General features: G+C 41.1%; 1 protein-coding gene across 9 annotated transcripts in view; it reads right to left on the minus strand.

Annotated features, from left to right (window-relative positions):
- The window catches only part of RAF1 (Raf-1 proto-oncogene, serine/threonine kinase), an 86,108-nt gene that overhangs the window by 23,023 nt on the left and 43,030 nt on the right, over window positions 1-20,055 (minus strand). For 3 of the 9 annotated variants that reach the window (XM_033210723.1, XM_033210724.1, XM_033210726.1), the window contains 5 exons: window positions 11,898-12,130; window positions 6,518-6,630; window positions 3,699-3,801; window positions 3,236-3,393; window positions 855-953 (listed from right to left, as the gene is read on the minus strand). In XM_033210723.1, coding sequence (XP_033066614.1) covers window positions 855-953; window positions 3,236-3,393; window positions 3,699-3,801; window positions 6,518-6,630; window positions 11,898-12,104 — 680 coding nt within the window. In that variant the 5' untranslated portion in view covers window positions 12,105-12,130. Of the gene's footprint in view, window positions 1-854; window positions 954-3,235; window positions 3,394-3,698; window positions 3,802-6,517; window positions 6,631-11,897; window positions 12,131-16,258; window positions 16,342-20,055 lie in introns of those variants that run through there. The other 6 variants (XM_033210731.1, XM_033210730.1, XM_033210727.1 and 3 more) reach the window with 4 other exon arrangements.

Consider the following 20,055-nt stretch of genomic DNA (forward strand, 5'->3'; position numbering starts at 1 on the left):
GTGCCATCTCAGCTCATTGCCTACCAGGTTGAAGATTCTCCTGCTTCAGCCTCCCAAGTAGCTGGGCCAAGAGGCACATATCACCACATCCAGCCAGTTTTTTGTATTTTTAGTAGAGATGGAGTTTCACCATGTTGGTTGGCCAGGCTAGTCTGGAACTCCTGACCTCAAGTGGTCCGCCCACCTTGGTCTCCCAAAGTGCTGGGATTACAGGCGTGAGCTACCATGCCTGGCCTAAAGTAAGATATTTTGGATGTAGATTTTACTTTAGGTTTCAAATTCATGTGTGTAACACTGAGCAATACATGAACTGAACAAAACTGATTGTAAAGCTGGAAAACAGAGTAAAGACAAGTTATATGCAAACTCAGAGACACATTAGAAACAATATTTATGCTGAAAATATAACTAAATGTTTTTTAAAGACACTAGTCTATTTAAATACATGGTTTTAGCAAATGCAAGGCCATAACATGCATTTCAAAGTTAAGGGTTTTATTTTTATTGAATCACTATATTAAGTTTTGGGACCCTTTCCACTGAGGTTGAACTCAGTACATACTGAGGAAAGTAGAATCTCAAGCTCTTTAAAATGTAATGACATATTAAGGAATATGCTGCGATAACAGAATAAACTATAGTCAAAGTCACTTTCCAGAATGTAAGATCTACAGATCCATAAAGAGAATTTCCACATTTTGCTGTACCACCAGTATCACATTCCACAGAAGCAGCAAGGGATTTCCACATAGAGAGGAGGGAATGTGAAGAAACTCTTACTTTTTGTCTTCGAGCTTCCAACCCCACCCCCCCCAATAACTTTCTAAAAGAAAAGCTATAGGTAAAAAAATTACCTAACAGGCATCCTGGAAACAGACTCTCGCATACGACGCATAGTCAAAGAAGGTAGTGCTGGGACTCCACTATCACCAATAGTGGAATTTGGAAACAATCTAAACAAAAGCAAGGAAAGACTGTTTTTTAGGCTTACAGTAATCTTACAGAGACAATCAGCATGCCTTGCTTTTGCAAACTCAGAGCTACTAAAACTGAACTCTTCCCAGTCACATTTTCCTCAACTGTTTTACATTACCTAGAATAAAGGGAACAATATTCCAAATAACTGAGTTTGAATGATTAGTGAATGTGAATAATACTAATCTGCCAATAAACATACGGGCTCCACTGTGCTTTTTCTTTTTCTTTTTTTGTTGAGATGGAGTCTCGCTCTGTTGCCCAGGTTGGAGTGCAGAGGAGCAATCTCGGTTCACTGCAACCTCCGCCTCCTGGGTTCTCCTGCCTCAGCCTCCCAAGTAGCTGGGATTACAGGCACACACCACCACGTCCAGCTAATTTTTGTACTTTTAGTGGAGACGGGGATTCACCATGTTGGCCAGGCTGGTCTCGAACTCCTGACCTCAGATGATTCACCCACCTCAGCCTCCCAAAGTGCTGGGATTACAGGAGTGAGCCACCATGCCCGGCCCAGTGTGCATTTCTAGGAAATACTGGTCCTATGTCTAGCTATATCAAAATAATGTTTTTCAAACTACAGTAGAACATTTTACAAACTATGTCACATAGAGCTTTTCTGGAAACATTCCATCTTGAAAATACATAGATAAAAAGACTAAAATAGGAGGAATAAATCACAGAAACTGAGTAATTAGGCACCTTCTTTCCATGAGCTGGGTACCTGTCAGCAAGCCTCATAAGAACAATGCAAGGAAGGTAATATCCCCTTTATTCAGATGCATGAACGAAAACTCAGTTGTGGTTATGGTTAATGACAACAGTGAGATTCTGACATATGTCTGTTAGACTCAGAAGCTTGTGCCACCAGGTGCGGTGGCTCACACCCGTAACCACAACACTTTGGAAGGCCAAGGTGGACAGACTGCTTGAGCTCAGCAGTTCTAGACCAGCCTGGGCAACATGGTGAAACCCCATCTCCACAAAAAATACAAAAATTAGCTAGGCATGGTGGCAAACACTTGTAGTCCCAGTTACTCAGGAGGCTGAGGTAGGAGGATTACTTGAACCTGAGAGGTCAAGGCTACAGTGAGCTGTGATCATGCCATTGCACTCCAGCATGTGAGACAGAGCGAGATCGTGTCTTTTTAAAAAAAAAAAAAAAATTGCTGGGTGTGGTAGCTCATGCCTGTAATCCCAGCACTTTGGGAGGCCGAGGTGGGCAGATCGCAAGGTCAAGAGATCGAGACTATATTGGCCAAGAAGGTGAAACCTCATCTCTACTAAAACTACAAAAATTAGCTAGGCATGGTGGTGTGTGCCTATAGTCTGAGCTACTTGGGAGGCAGAGTCAGGAGAATCGCTTGAACCCGGGAAGCATAGGTTGCAGTGAGCCAAGATCACGCCACTACACTCCAGCCTGGCAACAGAGACTCGTCTCAAAGATTAAAAAAAAAAAAAAAAGGTGGTGGGGGGTTGGGGGGACAAAAATAAGATAAATTTTGAAAGCTTGTGCCATATTTGTGCTACTCAAGCTCTCATCACAAAATCAGTATGTAAGTGACCATGAAAGCAAAAATGTTTTCATCATGGTCTAATAATAACACTCCCTTGGTCTCTCTAGTACTATCAAAAAAGGACAAAACTTTAAACTTTTCATATCCCTAGTTACAGTTTTTAAAAGGCAGTTTGGACTATGTACTTTTAATATAAACTAAATTATTTAATAAAATTTTATCTATATGAAATACATTGTCTCCTAACAGAAACAATCTTTCAAGATTTTATATTCAAACAATTTTAATTCCAAACAACTAAGTTTTCTCCAGTTTGAAGTGAAGAAAATAGCATCAACTGTGCTTTCTGCTCTTTCTCAATGTCAAAGGCTCATTCAGCATATTCAACAAAATACAGAGCAGTGTCTACTAGTAACCCTAGTAGATGATACCATTAAGAGAGAAAAGCAAAAAATCTTCTTGTTTTCATATCCTTTTGTTCTTTTCCTTACTGAATCACAGTCACAGTATGTCAATCTGAATTTGACAGAGAGTAAGTCCTACTTCTACCTGCTCATTCTGGAGTATTGATGCCACCAAGCCTAGCTAGTTTCAGAATTATCACTGTTTCTAAAGTAGTTTCTGGATCACAATTCGTTAAATGAGGCTAGAATCCAGAACTTTCAGTCAAAATCGACACCAAATACCCTTTAAAGTATTTATACTCCTCATCCCTATATTCCTTGAGAAAAAGAACAATGCCTTACAAGAGTTGTCTGATATTACTCCAGTCCACACACATAGTAGGTACTTTGGTGCTACAGTGCTCATGAAATTTGTAGCCACAAGTTTGACATCGAAATCCATTGAGCAGGAATTTCTGACAGATGTCACAGAAGGCAAGCTTCAGGAACGTCTTCCGAGCCTACAACAAAAACACAGGTGTAAATTATGCTGAATAAATAAAAGATGACAAAAGACAAAGTCATTTCCTCCTTGGCCTCCAAAAGAGTTTTTACAAAATGAATCGTACTTCCAACATTTACAGAATTCATAATCACAAATTAAAGTGTATCTCTGGCTAATGAAATCTAAATTGCCTTACCGTAAACAACAGCATAAACAGCTTTAAACAATTCAACTATATACATACGCATATTACCTGAGAAATTTCTGTTATGCCTGGCAAAGCCCTCAACATGCCAGAAAGAGAGGAGATCTGCAACTTACAAAGTTGTGTGTTGTGAGCGGAACATGATCCAGGAAATCTACTTGAAGTTCTTCCCCAATCAAAGAGGCAGCATCAGTATTCCAATCTAAGCGTGCTTTTTTACTAAAAAGAATTTTTTAAAAAAAGTATGAACGGGAAATGTTTAAACAAGGTAAAAGTGCAATAGAAATAACAACAGCTACCATTTATCACATGCTATATAAACACAACTTTATTTAATCCATACAATAATTTATTTAATTCATACAACAAACCTATGAAGTAGGTATTATTTCTATCTGAAAAATAAGAAAACTGGGACTTTAAGAAGGTAACTTGCTGAAGGCCACAGAGCAAGTTTAAGGGCCTATGTTGGAATCTAGGTCTGCTGAACTCCAAAGCCCATGTTCTTTTTTTTTTTTTTTTTTGAGACGGAGTCTTGCTCTGCCACCCAGGCTGGAGTGCAGTGGCCGGATCTCAGCTCACTGCAAGCTCCGCCTCCCGGGTTTACGCCATTCTCCTGCCTCAGCCTCCCAAGTAGCTGGGACTACAGGCGCCCGCCTCGTCACCCGGCTAGTTTTTTGTATTTTTAAGTAGAGACAGGGTTTCACCATATTAGCCAGGATGGTCTCGATCTCCTGACCTCGTGATCCGCCGGTCTCGGCCTCCCAAAGTGCTGGGATTACAGGCTTGAGCCACCGCGCCCGGCCAAAAGCCCATGTTCTTAAAATAAAGTTTTCTATTTATTTAAAAAAATGTTTTTTGGTAGAGACAGAGTCTTATTGTGTTGCCCAGGTTTGTCTTGAATCCTCGGCCTCAAGCGGTCCTCCTGCCTCAGCCTCCCAAAGTGCTGGGATTACAGGCGTGAACCACCATGTCCAGCCAGAATAAAGTTTTATTTAAACAACGATATATAACAATCTCACGATAAAGTCAATATACATTAAATTGGAATTTGTAACATTAAAATCTTACAAATCTCCCCAAATCCTGTAAAATGGATTATAAATATTGCTGCAGTACAAAATTTAGTCTTCAGTAGCCTATTTCAATCGAAATAGAAAGGAACCACAAATGAAAAATGTACTTTTCTATTAATAACAGACTCAAATCTGTAGTTGTAGGGTCTAAAAGTCAATGAGAAACTTAGAACTGTCTTTTAAAATCTATTCTGAAACCACACTTTCTCTGCCTACAGTATAAATAAGATAAAAAAGCAGATACATATAAGTAAAAATCAATGCCCAATTCCTTTCTCATGTTGTATCCAGTTAATCTGGCCCATTTTCCAAAGGAAGAATATTCTCAGGTAAAGAGAATAACATGTACAGCACCATTCAAGCCTCTTCATCATCTACCAGAAGCCTAGTCAAGCCATTTTTCTCACTATCCAACAGTAAATAATACACTCCTTAATATAATTACCTATACAGCACCTGAAAAACTCCCTATAATTCCAAAGGACTATTTTGCCCTTATGAAGAGAGGGAGGACAAGCCTTATTTTCTCATCAATCTGCAGACTGATCCTAATGACAATCTGCTCTCTGTCCTAGAGACTCCAGAGTAGCTCCAAACCAGTGCAGCCTTGGATGAGAGTAGACCAAGCCCTCCCTGTCTCAGAATCTCTCTAGTCCTTAAGGAGCACTATGGATTGGCTTAGGGACCCAACCTGGGCTACATTCAGCAAAAGTTAACATCTGCTTCAAAGATTTGCACTTCAACAAACGCCTCCTAAATTGAGAATTACACTCACCCCTTTGAGTAGATTTATTCCCTGGGCTATTCTCTCAAACTGGAGAACTCTTTGAAACATGAAAAAATGTAAGCTAAAGATGAATAACATAAGTGACCTTTTCCAAGAAGAAGGCAAAAAAAGAACCCTTTAAAGGTTTCCCTATATTTTAGGGGTGGAGGGAATAGTGGATAATGGATAATTACAAACAGTTCTGCTGCTTTGAGGTATTACTCCTAGCCTTTGAGGGGACGCCTCTATCTTGCCACCACCATTAGGAATAGGATAAACTATGAATCTTCCCTGAAGCAGAAATGCTTCTGTATCTTTAAACAATCTATTAAACAGCAGGGATTAGGACACATTTAACAGAACAACAACAAAAAAAATTAGTGAATGAGAAAAGTCAATCTCCCAAGGATAGCATTCTTTATATATATAATAATGCACTTTCTGAGTGCCCAGTCTATATAATGCATTACAGTAAACACAGTAAACACAAAGAAAAATCTTTGCCTCAAAAAACATAGCATCTAACATTACTGTTTCCATCCATGGAAACATTATCAATACCTAACATGTGTTTTTTTGTTTGTTTGTTTCTTTTTTGTTTTTAATAGATATGATCCTGCTGCAGCCCAGGCTGGAGTCCAGTGGCACAATCATGACTCACTGCAGCCTCAAAGCCCTGGACTCAAGCAATCTTCTCACCTTAGCATTTCGAACAGCTAGGATTACAGGGCCGCACCACCATGCCTGGCTAGTTTTTAAAATTTTTTTGTAGAGATGGGCCTTCACTATGTGCCCAGGCTGGTCTTGAACTCCTGGTCTCGAGCAACCCTCTTGCCTCAGTTTCCCAAAGTGTTAAAATTACAGGTATTGGCCATCATGCCCAGCTTAACATGTACTTAACTTTTCAAGAGAACGTCCAAGCAATAATTTCAATTTCTTAATACCTATTTTTCTGAATTATCTCTTTATAAAGAAAGGCATAGAAATATACCATATTCTATAGGAAGCTAGTACAATTTAATACAAACATAGCTATTTGAAGCTAGAAGATCCTTACTAGTTTGAAGAAGTCAATTGACTTTTGAGCTCTTACCCTTTGTGTTCGTGGAGAAGTCTGAACACTGCACAGCACTCTGGTTGAAGGCCCCTCACCTTGAGTGCTTTCATAAGGCAGTCATGCAAGCTCATTCCATTTCGCACATTGACCTACAAACAAAGGATCACCTTTAGGACCAACACAGGCTGCAGCACCCCTTGGAAAGGTGGGCACAGAAATAAACACACCAGTCTGTAAAGGTGCAGGCAAATTTATTACAGCATTGCTTGTGATGGCACACGCACACACACATATATGAAACAACCTGAATGTACAGCAATAGGTAAGTACTTGAATGAAGTGTGAGACATCTGTATTATGTCACATTATGCAGCCATTATATTACTTATAATGACCTGGATGGAGAGGAGTTCATGATGTATTAATTGGGGGAAAATATCCTTCAGAATAATAGAGTAAGATTATTTTAAAGATGAAGAGGCCAGGCATGGTGGCTCACACCTGTAATCTCAGCACTTTGGGAAGCCCAAGGCGGGTGCATCACCTGAGGTCAGGAGTTCGAGACCAGCCCGGCCAACATAGTGACCCCGTCTCTACTAAAAATACAAAAATTAGCCAGGCATGGTGGTGGACACCTGTAATCTCAGCTACTCAGGAGGCTGAGGCAGGAGAATTGCTGGAACCCAGGAGGGAGAGGATGCAGTGAGCTAAGATCACGCCATTGCACTCCAGCCTGGGTGACAAGAGCGAGACTCTGTCTCCAAAAAAAAAAAAAAAAAGGTGAAGAAATTTGTATGTTATATGAGTGCAGAAAGATTTACACTTAGCTGTTCACATCAAGAGATAGTGGTTAAGAAAGATAAAATGATAAACTTTTCCTTTACATGTCTCTAATTTTGTGTGATTATAATGTATACACATGTATGTTTATTAGATTCATTAAAGAGGAAATAAGCCAATCTGCTCTATAAACACACATGAATTTTTATGATCAAAATTTGTACTTCAACCTATTTCAACAAAAATGACTAATCATTCTAACAAAAATTCCATCTCACAAGTACTTAACACTAGTGAAGGGAAAGTAGGAAGTGGAAGATATAGAACTCCAGCCCTGCTGTAGGGACAAACACCAATCTTAGTTTAAATATATGTGCATACCATACCAAGCACCCTTAGTGGCACATACTTCTCTACATTTCCCTGTACTCAATCCTCAAAAAGCTAGGCAGGTACTCAGAACCCTATTGGGAAGTGTGAGTGCCCAGGATATTCACAATTAATGGCAGCTGTAAAAAAATTTGAACTAAAATTTCAGAGTTTTAATAAAAGTCCTCCATGTTTTAACTTCAAAGCCAAGAGTTAATCAAAAGTAAAGTAACTAGAGTCAGTATGGCCAGCAAGGAGGGCAAAACATAGATTTGCAGTGCTTGTTAACTTCTTACAGCAAAGTTCCTCCTCTGAAAGTGTTAACAGCTTACAGCAGCCAGCCAACCCCTTCCCCAGAAGGTGGTGAGTGTATGCATATATTTACCTATGCAAATACACGGGGAGGGGAAAGGAAGCAAAGCAGGGCTCCAAAAGGCCCAAAGTGTTCTTAATCTTGGCTCTTACTCCAGGCACCTCAATGCCAATCCAGCCAACCTTCTCCAGCTGGTTTACAACAGAAAAAAGTCTTAAGAAACAGGACATAGGTATCTGGGCCCTCCTAGTTACCAGGCTCCAAACCAGGGTATAGTATTTGGATGCAAAGCAGAGAAAACAATCTAGGAAAGAAGGAAATGCATGTGAGCCTAAAGAATTTGAAAACATCAGACAGGGGCAACATAAGAAGTTTTTCACAAGGCTTTATTTTACTATCACCAGGGACTGATGGGGACTTATCTGCCCAGTAATCATTATTTGAAGCCCAAAGATGGACTCCACATTCAGAGTACAGTATAGAAGAATTTGAACTTGTAACAGATTAGCTCAGAAGGTGATGGAAGTGGGGGAGGAATATTTTCCGGGAGGATCAATCATCTGGGAGAAAGGAAAAGATTTTCCAAAAGAAAAAAGTTCCTTTGGAGTTTGTGATAGCCTCCTTAGCTACCGATGGTTTTTCCTCTCCTTCAGAGATGTGGAAGAAAGGAAAGGTCGTGAACAACAGGGTAAGGGGAAACCAACTGATTCTTCGGACAGATAGAAGATTGATCATAGGAAACCTCTGAGGAAAAGAAATGGGAATACAGGGGCAGGGGTCACCCAAGACTTCTGGCTCATATGAATGCTTTACCTATTTAAAAATAAATAAAATTAGCATTCTTTAAAAGTTCCTTGTACAGGCCAGGCGCAGTGGCTCAAGCCTGTAATCCCAGCACTTTGGGAGGCCGAGACGGGCGGATCACAAGGTCAAGAGATCGAGACCATCCTGGCTAACATGGTGAAACTCCGTCTCTACTAAAAAATACAAAAAAAAACTAGCCAGGCGAGGTGGCGGGCGCCTGTAGTCCCAGCTACTCGGGAGGCTGAGGCAGGAGACTGGCATAAACCCAGGAGGCGGAGCTTGCAGTGAGCTGAGATCCGGCCACTGCACTCCAGCCTGGGCGACAGAGTGAGACTCCATCTCAAAAAATAAAAATAAAAAAAAGTTCCTTGTACATACCAAAATAGTTCAGACAAATGATATCCAGGATTTGTGTCAAAACATTGGGAAAGGAGTGGATGAAAACACAGATTAAGCAGGACTGCCATGGTTAGCTAAGTGTTGAAAGTGGGTAAGCGGTACATCAGATTTGTTATTCTCTCTACGTGCAGGTGTGTGTGTGTGTGTGTATAAAATCTATATTATATATACTGAGACAGGGTCTTGCTCTGTCATCTAGGCTGGAATACAATGGCATGATCATGACTCATGTAACCTTGACCACCCCGGTTCAAGTGATCCTCCTGCCTCAGTCTCAGCTGGGACCACAGGTGGGCAGCACCACCCCTAGCTAATTTTTTTTTTTTTTTTTTTTTGGTAGAGACAAGATCTCACTATATTGCCCAGGCTGGTCTCAAACTCCTGGGCTCGTCAGCCTCCCAAAGTGCTGGGATTACAGGGAAGAGCCTCTGCACCCAGCCTGTATATATTTTTTAATGTTCCAAAATAAGTTTATTTTAAAAGTTTCTTGATGCAGTGATACCCACCAACTTCCATCTTTTCAGAAACAAAACAAGTAAGCTATACTGATCTGAACTATGAAGACACTAAGAAGGAGGAAAACGAAGAGTAATAAACATACCCTAACAGAATCATGACCTGCATCAAATACTGCATAGCAATGTTTTCTAAGCTATAAAGTGATATCTGTTATATTATCAGTCTTCATTAAATCATAATTCAAGCTGGACAGTTCTTTAAATGTCGTCTAATCCAGTCAGGTTCCCAAATGTAGCTGGCATTAGAATCCTCAGAGAAGCTTGTGAAAACATAGGTTCCATCTACCTGTCCAACACATCCAAGGACTCTGATTCAGTTAGTATGGAATAAAGCCCATTCATACAGAACGAATCTGTATTTTAACCTGCTGGTCAGCTGATTCTAACAGTAGTGGTCCTCGGCTCCAGTCAATCATTCATCTAATAATAATCAGAAGCAGTAGCAGCAGCAACAACAGCGGCAGGAGGAAGTCAAAGAGGTACACGTTTAGAAGATAAAAATCACAAGAAACATTCAAAAACCTAATTATCACATCTAAAATTATTTAAATCAGATACACGTCCTCTGTCTCATTCTCCTCTTTACAGCCCTCCATGGATACATGCTGTAATCAGCTAAATAATTTCTAGAACCCACTGAGTGATTATGAGAGTCATTCTGGGTTCAGGAAGTGAAGCAACCTGGGGAGGAGTAAAAACAGCTGACTGATGGTGCTGGCCTAACTAAGTGACTCTTCTCTCCTCTACCGCTTTCCTGAAGCTTGGTGCCTGGTGAAAGCAGCTAGTTCTTCCACAGTTAGTTCATCTTTACCCAAAGAAACAGGCAAAACTAACCTAGGCTACAACCTTCTCATAAGCTGTAGGAGAAGTCAAGCTTGGTTTCCAACCACCAGCTGTGCTCAAATGGAGGTGATCAAGGACTACATAGATGTATAAAAAGCTAAGAAATAGTCACAGCAGCCAGGCACGGTGGCTCACGTCTGTAATCCCAGCACTTTGAGAAGGTGAGCCGGGCTGATCACAAGGTCAGGAGTTTGAGACCAGCCTTGCCAACATGGTGAAACCCCATCTCTAACAAAAATACAAAGAAATTAGCCAGATGTGGTGGCGGGTGCCTGTAATCCCAGCTACTTGGGAGGCTGAGGCAAGGAGAATCACTTGAACCTGGGAGGCGGAGGTTGCAGTGAGCCGAGATCGGGCCACTGCACTCCAGCCCGGGTGACAGTGAGAGCCTCTATCTAAAAAAAATATATAATCATCATCATCATAGCTACCACTTCACTAATGAATCAGTCACTGTACTAAGTACAAGCATCATTTCATAAAGGTCAGGAAACAGGCTCAAAAAAGTACAAAACTTGTTTAAATGATATAGCTAATAAAAGGCAATGCAAGGATGTAAATTGGGGTTTTCTTGTTTTAAAGGTTCATACACTTAATCACTATGCCAAATTAAGTTTCCCAGCCTGCTGGGCAAACTGGTAGCAGATGACGATGGAGAAGATAGTCTCAATAACACTCTGAAGAAGCATCAAATGGTCTTCAACTTCTTCACACTTCCTATATCTGACTTCTCAATTTAGGGTCAGAAAGAAAATTAACGAGAAACAGTAGGTAAAATTACTTTGCAAACGAAAGACCACAATTCAGATATAGGGGATTATTACTACTTATTTTGCCAGCCATAAAATTTCCATTTTTAGCAACACAAAGATAAACTTACTCAAACTTTAATTGGACTTTTGAGTTCTGCCTTCAGTTCAAAATGCACCTAAGTATTCAACACTATACTGGGGAGGCTCCTTAGGTTCACAAAAAAAGTAATTTTACTTTCTTCTTTATACTTGATTGTAATATTCAAAACGCTTTAGGTGAATATTTTAATAGAAGAAATAAAATGTCTTCTAAAAAAAGTAGTTGGAAAGGCCTAGAGACTTTTCAAAGAAAATTCTTTGAAATATACACATAAAAATGTACTATTTGTTTGGATGAAGTGGCACAAAGGAAGACATTCCAAGCAAGAGTAATAGAAGGAAGGCCAAGAGGTGGGAAAAACTAAGGGGTGTGGAAGGAACAGCAATATAAAGAAATGAATCTGCAGTTAGAAAAAAAATTAATAAAGACCCTATATGACAATGAATATTTTGCCTGTCTTTAAGTTGAACAACATGATCCTTAATGTGTCCCACAGGCAGATAAATAGCTAAATTTCCTAAGTAGAATTTTCACATACCACTGTTCTTTGCTTGTTTGGCAAGAAAACACGGATAGTGTTGCTTGTCTTAGAAGGATCTGTGAGTTTGCCATCATCTGATGCCCGGCGCTGATAGCCAAACTGCTGAACTAATGTAGGAGAGATGCAGCTGGAGCCATCAAACACGGCATCTTTGAATCCAAAACCATTGCTGATCGTCTTCCAAGCTCCCTGTATGTGCTCCATTGATGCAGCTTAAACAATTCTTAAACCTGGTAAGAAACACAAATAATTATAAGTCTAGAACAAAGTATTTAATCCAAGAACACAATATATAAAGACCAATTATGAAAATAGCATGATGTGGGTTTTTCATAAGTGATACCTCCTGCATTTATTAGCAAAGAAAATTTTCTTTAATAGTACATTTCCATAAAACATTTCATAGATGAGGAAAATGGGACCAGCAGTTAAAAGATTTAGCAAGGGATGGCCGGGTGCGATGGCTCACATCTATAATCCCAGCACTTTGGGAGGCCGAGGCAGGTGGATCACAAGGCCAGGAGATCGAGACCATCCTGGCTAACACGGTGAAACCCCGTCCCTACTAAAAATACAAAAAATTAGCCAGGCGTGGTGGTGGGCACCTGTAGTCCCAGTTACTCAGGAGGCTGAGGTAGGAGAATGGTGTGAACCCGGGAGGCGGAGCTTGCGGTGAGCTGAGATCGTACCACTGTACTCCAGCTTGGATGACAGAGCAAGACTCTGTCTCAAAAAGAAAGAAAGAAAGAAAGATTTAGCAAGGGACAGGCGCAGTGGCTCACGCCTGTAATCCCAGCACTTTGGGAGGCCAAGAGGCCAGTGCATCACTTAAGGCCAGGAGTTTGAGACCAGCCTGGCTAACACGGTAAAACGCCATCACTACTTAAAATACAAAAATTAGCCAGGCATGGTGGTGGGTGCCTGTCATCCCAGCTACTGGGGAGGCTGAGGCAGGAGAATCACTTGAACCCAGGAGGTGGAGGTTGCACAGCCTGGGGGGACAAGAGCGAGACTCCATCTCCAAAAAAAAAAAAAAAAAAGCCAACCTGGAACATGAGCCCAGGTCTCAAGACTTCTAGTCTATCACTTTTTCAATTACATTTCTCTTCTTCCTGAGCAACTACTCTTCAGTGTGAGGAACATATTAGTACTATGAGAAATACCTGCAAAAAAGTGTAAGCCAGAATTTATGACTTCAAGGAAGAAAAACTAATATTTCTAGGATGTATTTTAGGCACTTTATAAATTATCTCATTTAATTGGTGTAAGAACCCCAAAGGTTTTCTTTTTTTTTTTGGAGACAGAGTCCACTCTGTCACCAGGCAGTGGCATGATCTCGGCTCACTGCAACCTCTGCCTCCCAGGTTCAAGTGATTCTCCTGCCTCAGCCTCCTGAGTAGCCAGGATTACAGGCATGCACCACCATGCCCAACTGATTTCTGTGTTTTTAGTAGAGATGGGGTTGGCCATGTTGGCCTGGATGGTCTCTATCTCTTGACTTGTGATCTGCCCGCCTCGGCCACCCAAATCACACCTGGGATTACAGGTGTGAGCCACCGCGCCCGGCCAGATTTTTAATTCCTTCCTCTATCCACATTTTCTTTTTAATTAATTTACTTTCTGAGACAGGGTCTTGCTGTGTCGCCCAGGCTGGAGTGCAGTGACATGATCACAGCTCACTGCAGCTTCAATTTTCCAGGCTCAAATGATCCTCCTACCTCAGCTTCCAAAGTAGCTGGGACCACAGATGCGCATCACCATGCCCAGCTAATTTTTAAAAACAGTTTTTTGTAGAGAAAGGCTCTCACTATGTTGCCCAGGCTGGTCTCGAACTCCTGAGCTCAGGCAATCCACTCTCCTTAGCCTCCCAAAATACCGGGATTACAGGTTAAGCCATTGCAAACCCTTTGTTTTTTTGTACAGAGAAGTCATGCTACTTGCCCAAGAACACCCCAGCAGTGGGTAAAATAACCAGATTCCATATCTGTTTAAATTTAAAGTACATGAATTTTCTTTTTTTTTTTTTTTTTTTTTTTGAGACGGAGTCTCGCTCTGTCGCCCAGGCTGGAGTGCAGTGGCCGGATCTCAGCTCACTGCAAGCTCCGCCTCCCGGGTTCACGCCATTCTCCTGCCTCAGCCTCCCGAGTAGCTGGGACTACAGGCGCCCGCCACCTCGCCCGGCTAGTTTTTTTGTATTTTTTAGTAGAGACGGGGTTTCACCGTGTTAGTCAGGATGGTCTCGATCTCCTGACCTGGTGATCCGCCCGTCTCGGCCTCCCAAAGTGCTGGGATTACAGGCTTGAGCCACCACGCCCGGCCAGTACATGAATTTTCTGCCATAACATTCAGATTCAGAGTTCAGTTCATGGTCAGAAACCATGCAGAAGTTAAGGGGGGTGGGGTTTCCTCCTTTAGAAAACTTTGAGGTTGATAAGGAATCCCATCTTTTCAAACCTTCCTCCTTCAGAAACTTGTTTTATTATTAACAATAGCTACTATTTACTAGAAGCTTACTATTATGAGGCAGGATACATAGCATACATTCCAATCATTATCCACATTACTTACAGTGCTACTCTAGGTAGGAATTATATCCCCATTTTACAGTTGAGAAAATTCTCTCACACACAGCTTGTAAGCGGCAAACTGGGATTCTGAACTGGGCTGCACTGACTCCACAGCCCTTACCTTCCCATATATAACACTAACATTCAAATCATTTTAGTCAGAGCTGAAATGACCTAGAATTAAGGACCACAGAATCCAAACCTTGTTTTCAATCAAAAGTTTCTAACTGAAAATCCACTATGTGCTAAATCACATCACATGCCCAAATCAAGAGGGAGGTTAGATATTTAGTATTCTTAGATGACAGCTGAGAAAACCAAAGAGGTTTGAGACAACTTAAGATCACAACATGGAGTTATTCTCATACAGTCTTGGCACATCCTTTTTGGAAAAGAATATGGTAATATCTATTAAAAGTTTGAAATGTTCTTAAAGAATGATCTAGTATTCTCCAGAAATCTGTACTAAAGAAGCCTAAGACAAGTGTATAAAAACATGCGTAAGCATATTCCTTGCAGCACTATTTATACCCTTGAAAAATGATGGTAAAAACCAAATACCTAACAATAGGGAATTAAATAAACCATGTTAATATCCATGTGATAAATGAAATAGATCCATATATACAGAGATGGGAAAAGATATCCAAGACAACAAAAAATGAACAAAATATATAGTCTGAATCTCTTTAATATTAATCTACAAAGAGGGAGGGAAATCTAGAAATAAATAAATGGATGGAGAACTCCAGAATTAAAGTGTTAACAGTGATCATTTCAGCAGGACTGTGAAGGGTTTTTATTTTCTACATTACTTATTTTTTGTTTTTATATTTTACTATTACACTATAAACTTCTATCAGCATATTTTATTTCTGTAAGAGGGGATGCCAGAGCAAGATCTTGCTCCCTCATGCCCCTAGAACCTCAACTTGAGCCCTGACTCACTCCTACCTAACTCCATCCCCAGGTTACTGTTAGGCCCCTTTTGTGGAGTACATATAGCTTCTCCTTTTTCTAGATATTTGAGTATTTTTCCAACTGAAAAGGAAAAGATGGAGGAGCTTAAGACCAGATAAGAGAGAAATAGATGAGGGAAGAGACAGAAGGAAGACTCATCTGAGCATCTCACTAGCCTGAAACGATATGGCTCCTAATGATCCATGTAACAGCCTGAACAAGCTTAAAATGCAACTCATTGTGTCACTTCCCTGTTTAAACTCAATAAAATCTAAACTCCAGCCGGGCGTGGTGGCTCACGCCTGTAATCCCAGCACTTTGGGGGGCCAAGGTGGGCGGATCACAAGGTCAGGAGATCGAGACCATTCTGACCAACATGGTGAAACCCCATCTCTACTAAAATTACAAAAATTAGCCGGGTGTGATGGCGGCACCTGTAGTCCCAGCTACTCGGGAGGCTGAGGCAGGAGAATGGCGGGAACCCGGGAGGCGGAGCTTGCAGTGAGCCGAGATCGCGCCACTGCACTCCAGCCTGGGTGACAGAGCCAGACTCCGTCTCAAAAAAAAAAAAAAAAAATCTAAACTCCTTGACAAGGCGTCTAAAGGCCTTCTTTCAGAACATGCCAGACTTTGTGCCTCAAGACTTCTGAACTTTGTGCTTCTCTTCACCTGGAAGGCTGAAACCCCAAAAACAGGCAAGCTGATTTTTTTCACATCTTGTCTCCACTCAAGAGACATCTCTTTAGAGAGGCTTTCCCTAACCACACTAGCCAAAATTGCCCGCTCTCCTTCTGCCAATTAATACTGTTTCATTTTCTGCATGGTACTTACGTTAGATAGTTTTCAAGTTTTAGTCAGTCCCCCACCTTCTTTCTGCTCCATAAGGGCAGAACCCTGCCAATCTTGCTCAGTATCTGGAATACAAAGGCGCTCAAATATTTACTAAATTAAGTGAAAAGCCAGAAAAATGCTACAAAAAAAGTAGTTTTAAAATAGAAAAGACTTGTCAAAAACTATTAAATGTGAATCAAATCTCCATTTAGTGGTACGTCTTTAAAAAATACTTTGTCAGCCGTGCACAGTTGTTCACACCTGTAATCCCGGCACTTCGGGAGGCCCAGATGGGAGGATTGCTTGAGGCCAGGAGTTCGAGACCAGCCTGGTCAACACAGCAAGACCCCATCTCTAAATTTAAAAAAATTTTTTTTAAATTAAAAAACAGTATTTTGTTTTCCAGCAAGATGAACTATAATGAATTTTATTTTTTGTATAGATACATATTTCAATTGAGATAAGGTCTCACTATGTTGCCCAGGCTGGTCTTGAACTCCTAGGCTCAAGCAGTCCTGCCACACATGTGCCCCTACACCCAGTGTGCAACAGATTTTATTCTATATTCAACTGTGGGGGAAGACTGTATTGGAATCGATTCCAATTGACTGGTGAAGAACCCACTGACAAGACTAAAATGTAATCTCAGTCCAAGAACAGTAATTTTACAATGAATTCCAAGTCTTGCAGGCACTCAAAATATAGTAGTGCTGGTACTTAGTAGAGAACATACTACAGTAACTGTTAATAAAAAGTGACAAAATAAAAATATACCTACTTTAATTCAAGTTCTAGATTATTTATCATTCATAGTATTTTACTTTCTGTCTCCATATCGAGACCACTTACAGCTTAAGAGGCAGGCTAAGGACCGGGTGCAGTGGCTCACGTGGTCAGGAGATCGAAACCATCCTGGCTAACAGGGTGAAACCCCGTCTCTACTAAAAATACAAAAAATTATCCAGGTGTGGTGGTGGGCGCCTGTAGTTCCAGCTACTCGGGAGGTTGAGGCAAGAGAATGGTGTGAACCCAGGAGGCGGAGCTTGCAGTGAGCTGAGATGGTATCACTGCACTCCAGCCTGGGCGACAGAGCGAGACTCTGTCTCAAAAAAAAAAAAAAAAAAAAAGAGGGAGGCTAATGTTTTCTAACCATTTTCTTTTTCTTTTCTTTCTTTTTTCTGAGACAGTCTTGCTCTGTTGCCCAGGTGACGTGCAGTGGCACGATCTTGGCTCACTGCAACCTCTTCCTCCCGGGTTCAAGAAATCCTCCTGCCGCAGCCTCCCAACTAGCTGGGATTACAGGCATGCACCACCATGCCTGGCTAATTTTCTTATTTTTAGTAGAGACAGGGTTTCTCCATGTTTGCCAGGCTGGTATCAAACTCCTGACCTCAGGTGATCCACCCGCCTCAGCCTCCCAAAGTGCTGGTATTATAGGTGTGAGCCACTGTGCCCGGCCTTCCTAACCATTTTCATGGCACATACTCATACAAACGATAGGTCATATTTGCAGAACAAGATGAAGTACACAGACAATGCTGCTTCAAGGGCCCTACAAGTTGTCTCAGGGAAGAGGGGTACAACTCTAACCTGTTAATCACAGAAAATTCTACTAAGGTATTCCTTTATCAAGGCAAACATCTGAAAAATCAGGGCAGACGTCTGAAAACTCAAGGCAGACATCTGAAAACAAGGAGGAAAAAAGCATCTTCTAAAAAAATCATATAGCAGCGACATACTTCAATCTTAAATGGAGATATTCAGAAACCCAGTTGACACTACCTTCAAATATAAGCATAGATCTAGCTTTTAATACTGTAATTTCTTTGACTAAATGCCCCAGGTTAAAAAATGTATACACAGACACACATACACACACATCCTAGACACATACTAAAACTAGATAAGCAAATGTGAAAATCAGTTTCTGCATGTGAAAAGCCTTTCAAAGTTCCACAGAAAAGTTCTAAAATCAAATGCATTCTCCCACGAATGGAGAAATATGTCACGTTGGACAAGATCAATTATTTAAAAAGAGAGACATGTTGGCTGGCTACAGTAGATCATCCCTGTAATCCCAGTACTTTGGGAGGCCGAGGTGGGTGGATGACCTAAGGTCAGGAGAATTGCTTGAACCCATGAGGTAGAAGGTGCAGTGAGCCGAGATAGTGCCACTGCACTCCAGCCTGAGCAACGAAGCAAGACTCCAACTCAAAAAAAAACAAAAAACAAAAAACAAAAACAAGGAGCTCCTAAAAATTAGTAAAAGATGAACAATGCCATTGGGAAAAAAACAGGAAATTAAATTCACAGAAAAGCAATACAAAGGCCAACAAATATATATGTTTAATATAAAGTAGGGAAACAGAAATATAAAAACTATTTTTAATATCAATTTGTAAAATTTATTTTATTTTTATTTATTTTTTTGAGGCAGAGTCTCACTCTGTTGCCCAGGCTGGAGTGCAGTGGTGCAATCTCTGCTCACTGCAACCTCTGCCTTCTGGGTTCAAGTGATTCTCCTGTCTCAGCCTCCGAAGTAGCTGGGATCACAGGCATGTGCCACTATGCCTGGCTAATTTTGTGTTTTTAGTAGAGATGAGGTTTAACCATGTTGCCCAGGCTGGTCTTGAACTCCTGACCTCAGGTGATCCACCCACCTCAGCCTCCCAAAGTGCTGGGATTACAGGCGTGAGCTACTTTGCCCGGCCAGATTTGCAAATTTGAAAAGACAAAACATCTAGCACAAGCATTTGAAGTAATCTACTCTTACAGTGAAGAGTATAAACCACAAAAGTATAGCAATCTAATAGTATCTATTAACTATTTAAAGGTTTAACTTCACATTTCACACCCAGCACTACACAAACACAGGAATGTTTCTAATACCAATAAACTGAAAATTACCTCAGACTTAAAGCCACAGAACTAAAATTAGAACAATTTAAGGCAGGACAGGTTTAAAAACAAGACCTCCCAGGAAACTGAAAGAATGTCTACCCCCAGCTACTCAGGAGGCTACTCAGGATCTCCTGAGGCCAGGAGTTTGAGGCTGTAGTGCATGACTGCACCTGTGAATAGCCATTGAAGACCAACTAGGCAACACAGTGAGATCCCTTCACACACACACACACACACACACACACACACACACACACGTCATTTTCCATAATTTAAGAATAAGGTCAGTGTCATCTGTCACCAATACCAATACAATTTAATACTTCCAAGTACTACATGCATAGTAAAATATCAAAAGTAAACCACACTGCAGGAAAAAGATAAGCATTAAAAAAAAAGTAGGCCAGGTGCAGTGGCTCACGTCTGTAATCCCAGCACTTTGGAAAGCCAAGGCGGGCAGATCATCTGAGGTCAGGAGTTCGAGACCAGCCTAACATGGTAAAACCCTCTTTCTACTAAAAATACAAAAAATTAGCCAAGCGTGGTGGCGTGCGCCTGTAATCCCAGCTACTCGGGAGGCAGAGGTTGCAGTAAGCCAAGATCACGCCATTACACTCCAACTTGGGCAACACAAGCAAAACTTTGTTTCAAAAAAAAAGGTAAACCAAACATACAAAAAAAAAAGTTAACTGTTCATGGGCTAGGCACAGTGGCTCTCACCTGTAATCCCAGGACTCTGGAAGGCTGAGATGGGAGGACTACTTGAGCCCAGGAGTTTAACACCAGCTTGGGAAACATACCAAGACCCTGTCTGTACAAAAAAGTTTCAAAAATTAGCTGAGTGTCACAGCATGCACCTGTAGACCCAGCTACTTGGGAGGCTGAGGTGGGAGGAT

The sequence above is a fragment of the Trachypithecus francoisi genome, unplaced genomic scaffold (assembly GCF_009764315.1).
Source record: "Trachypithecus francoisi isolate TF-2019V2 unplaced genomic scaffold, Tfra_2.0 Lachesis_group0, whole genome shotgun sequence".
NCBI classification, from domain to species: domain Eukaryota; kingdom Metazoa; phylum Chordata; class Mammalia; order Primates; family Cercopithecidae; genus Trachypithecus; species Trachypithecus francoisi.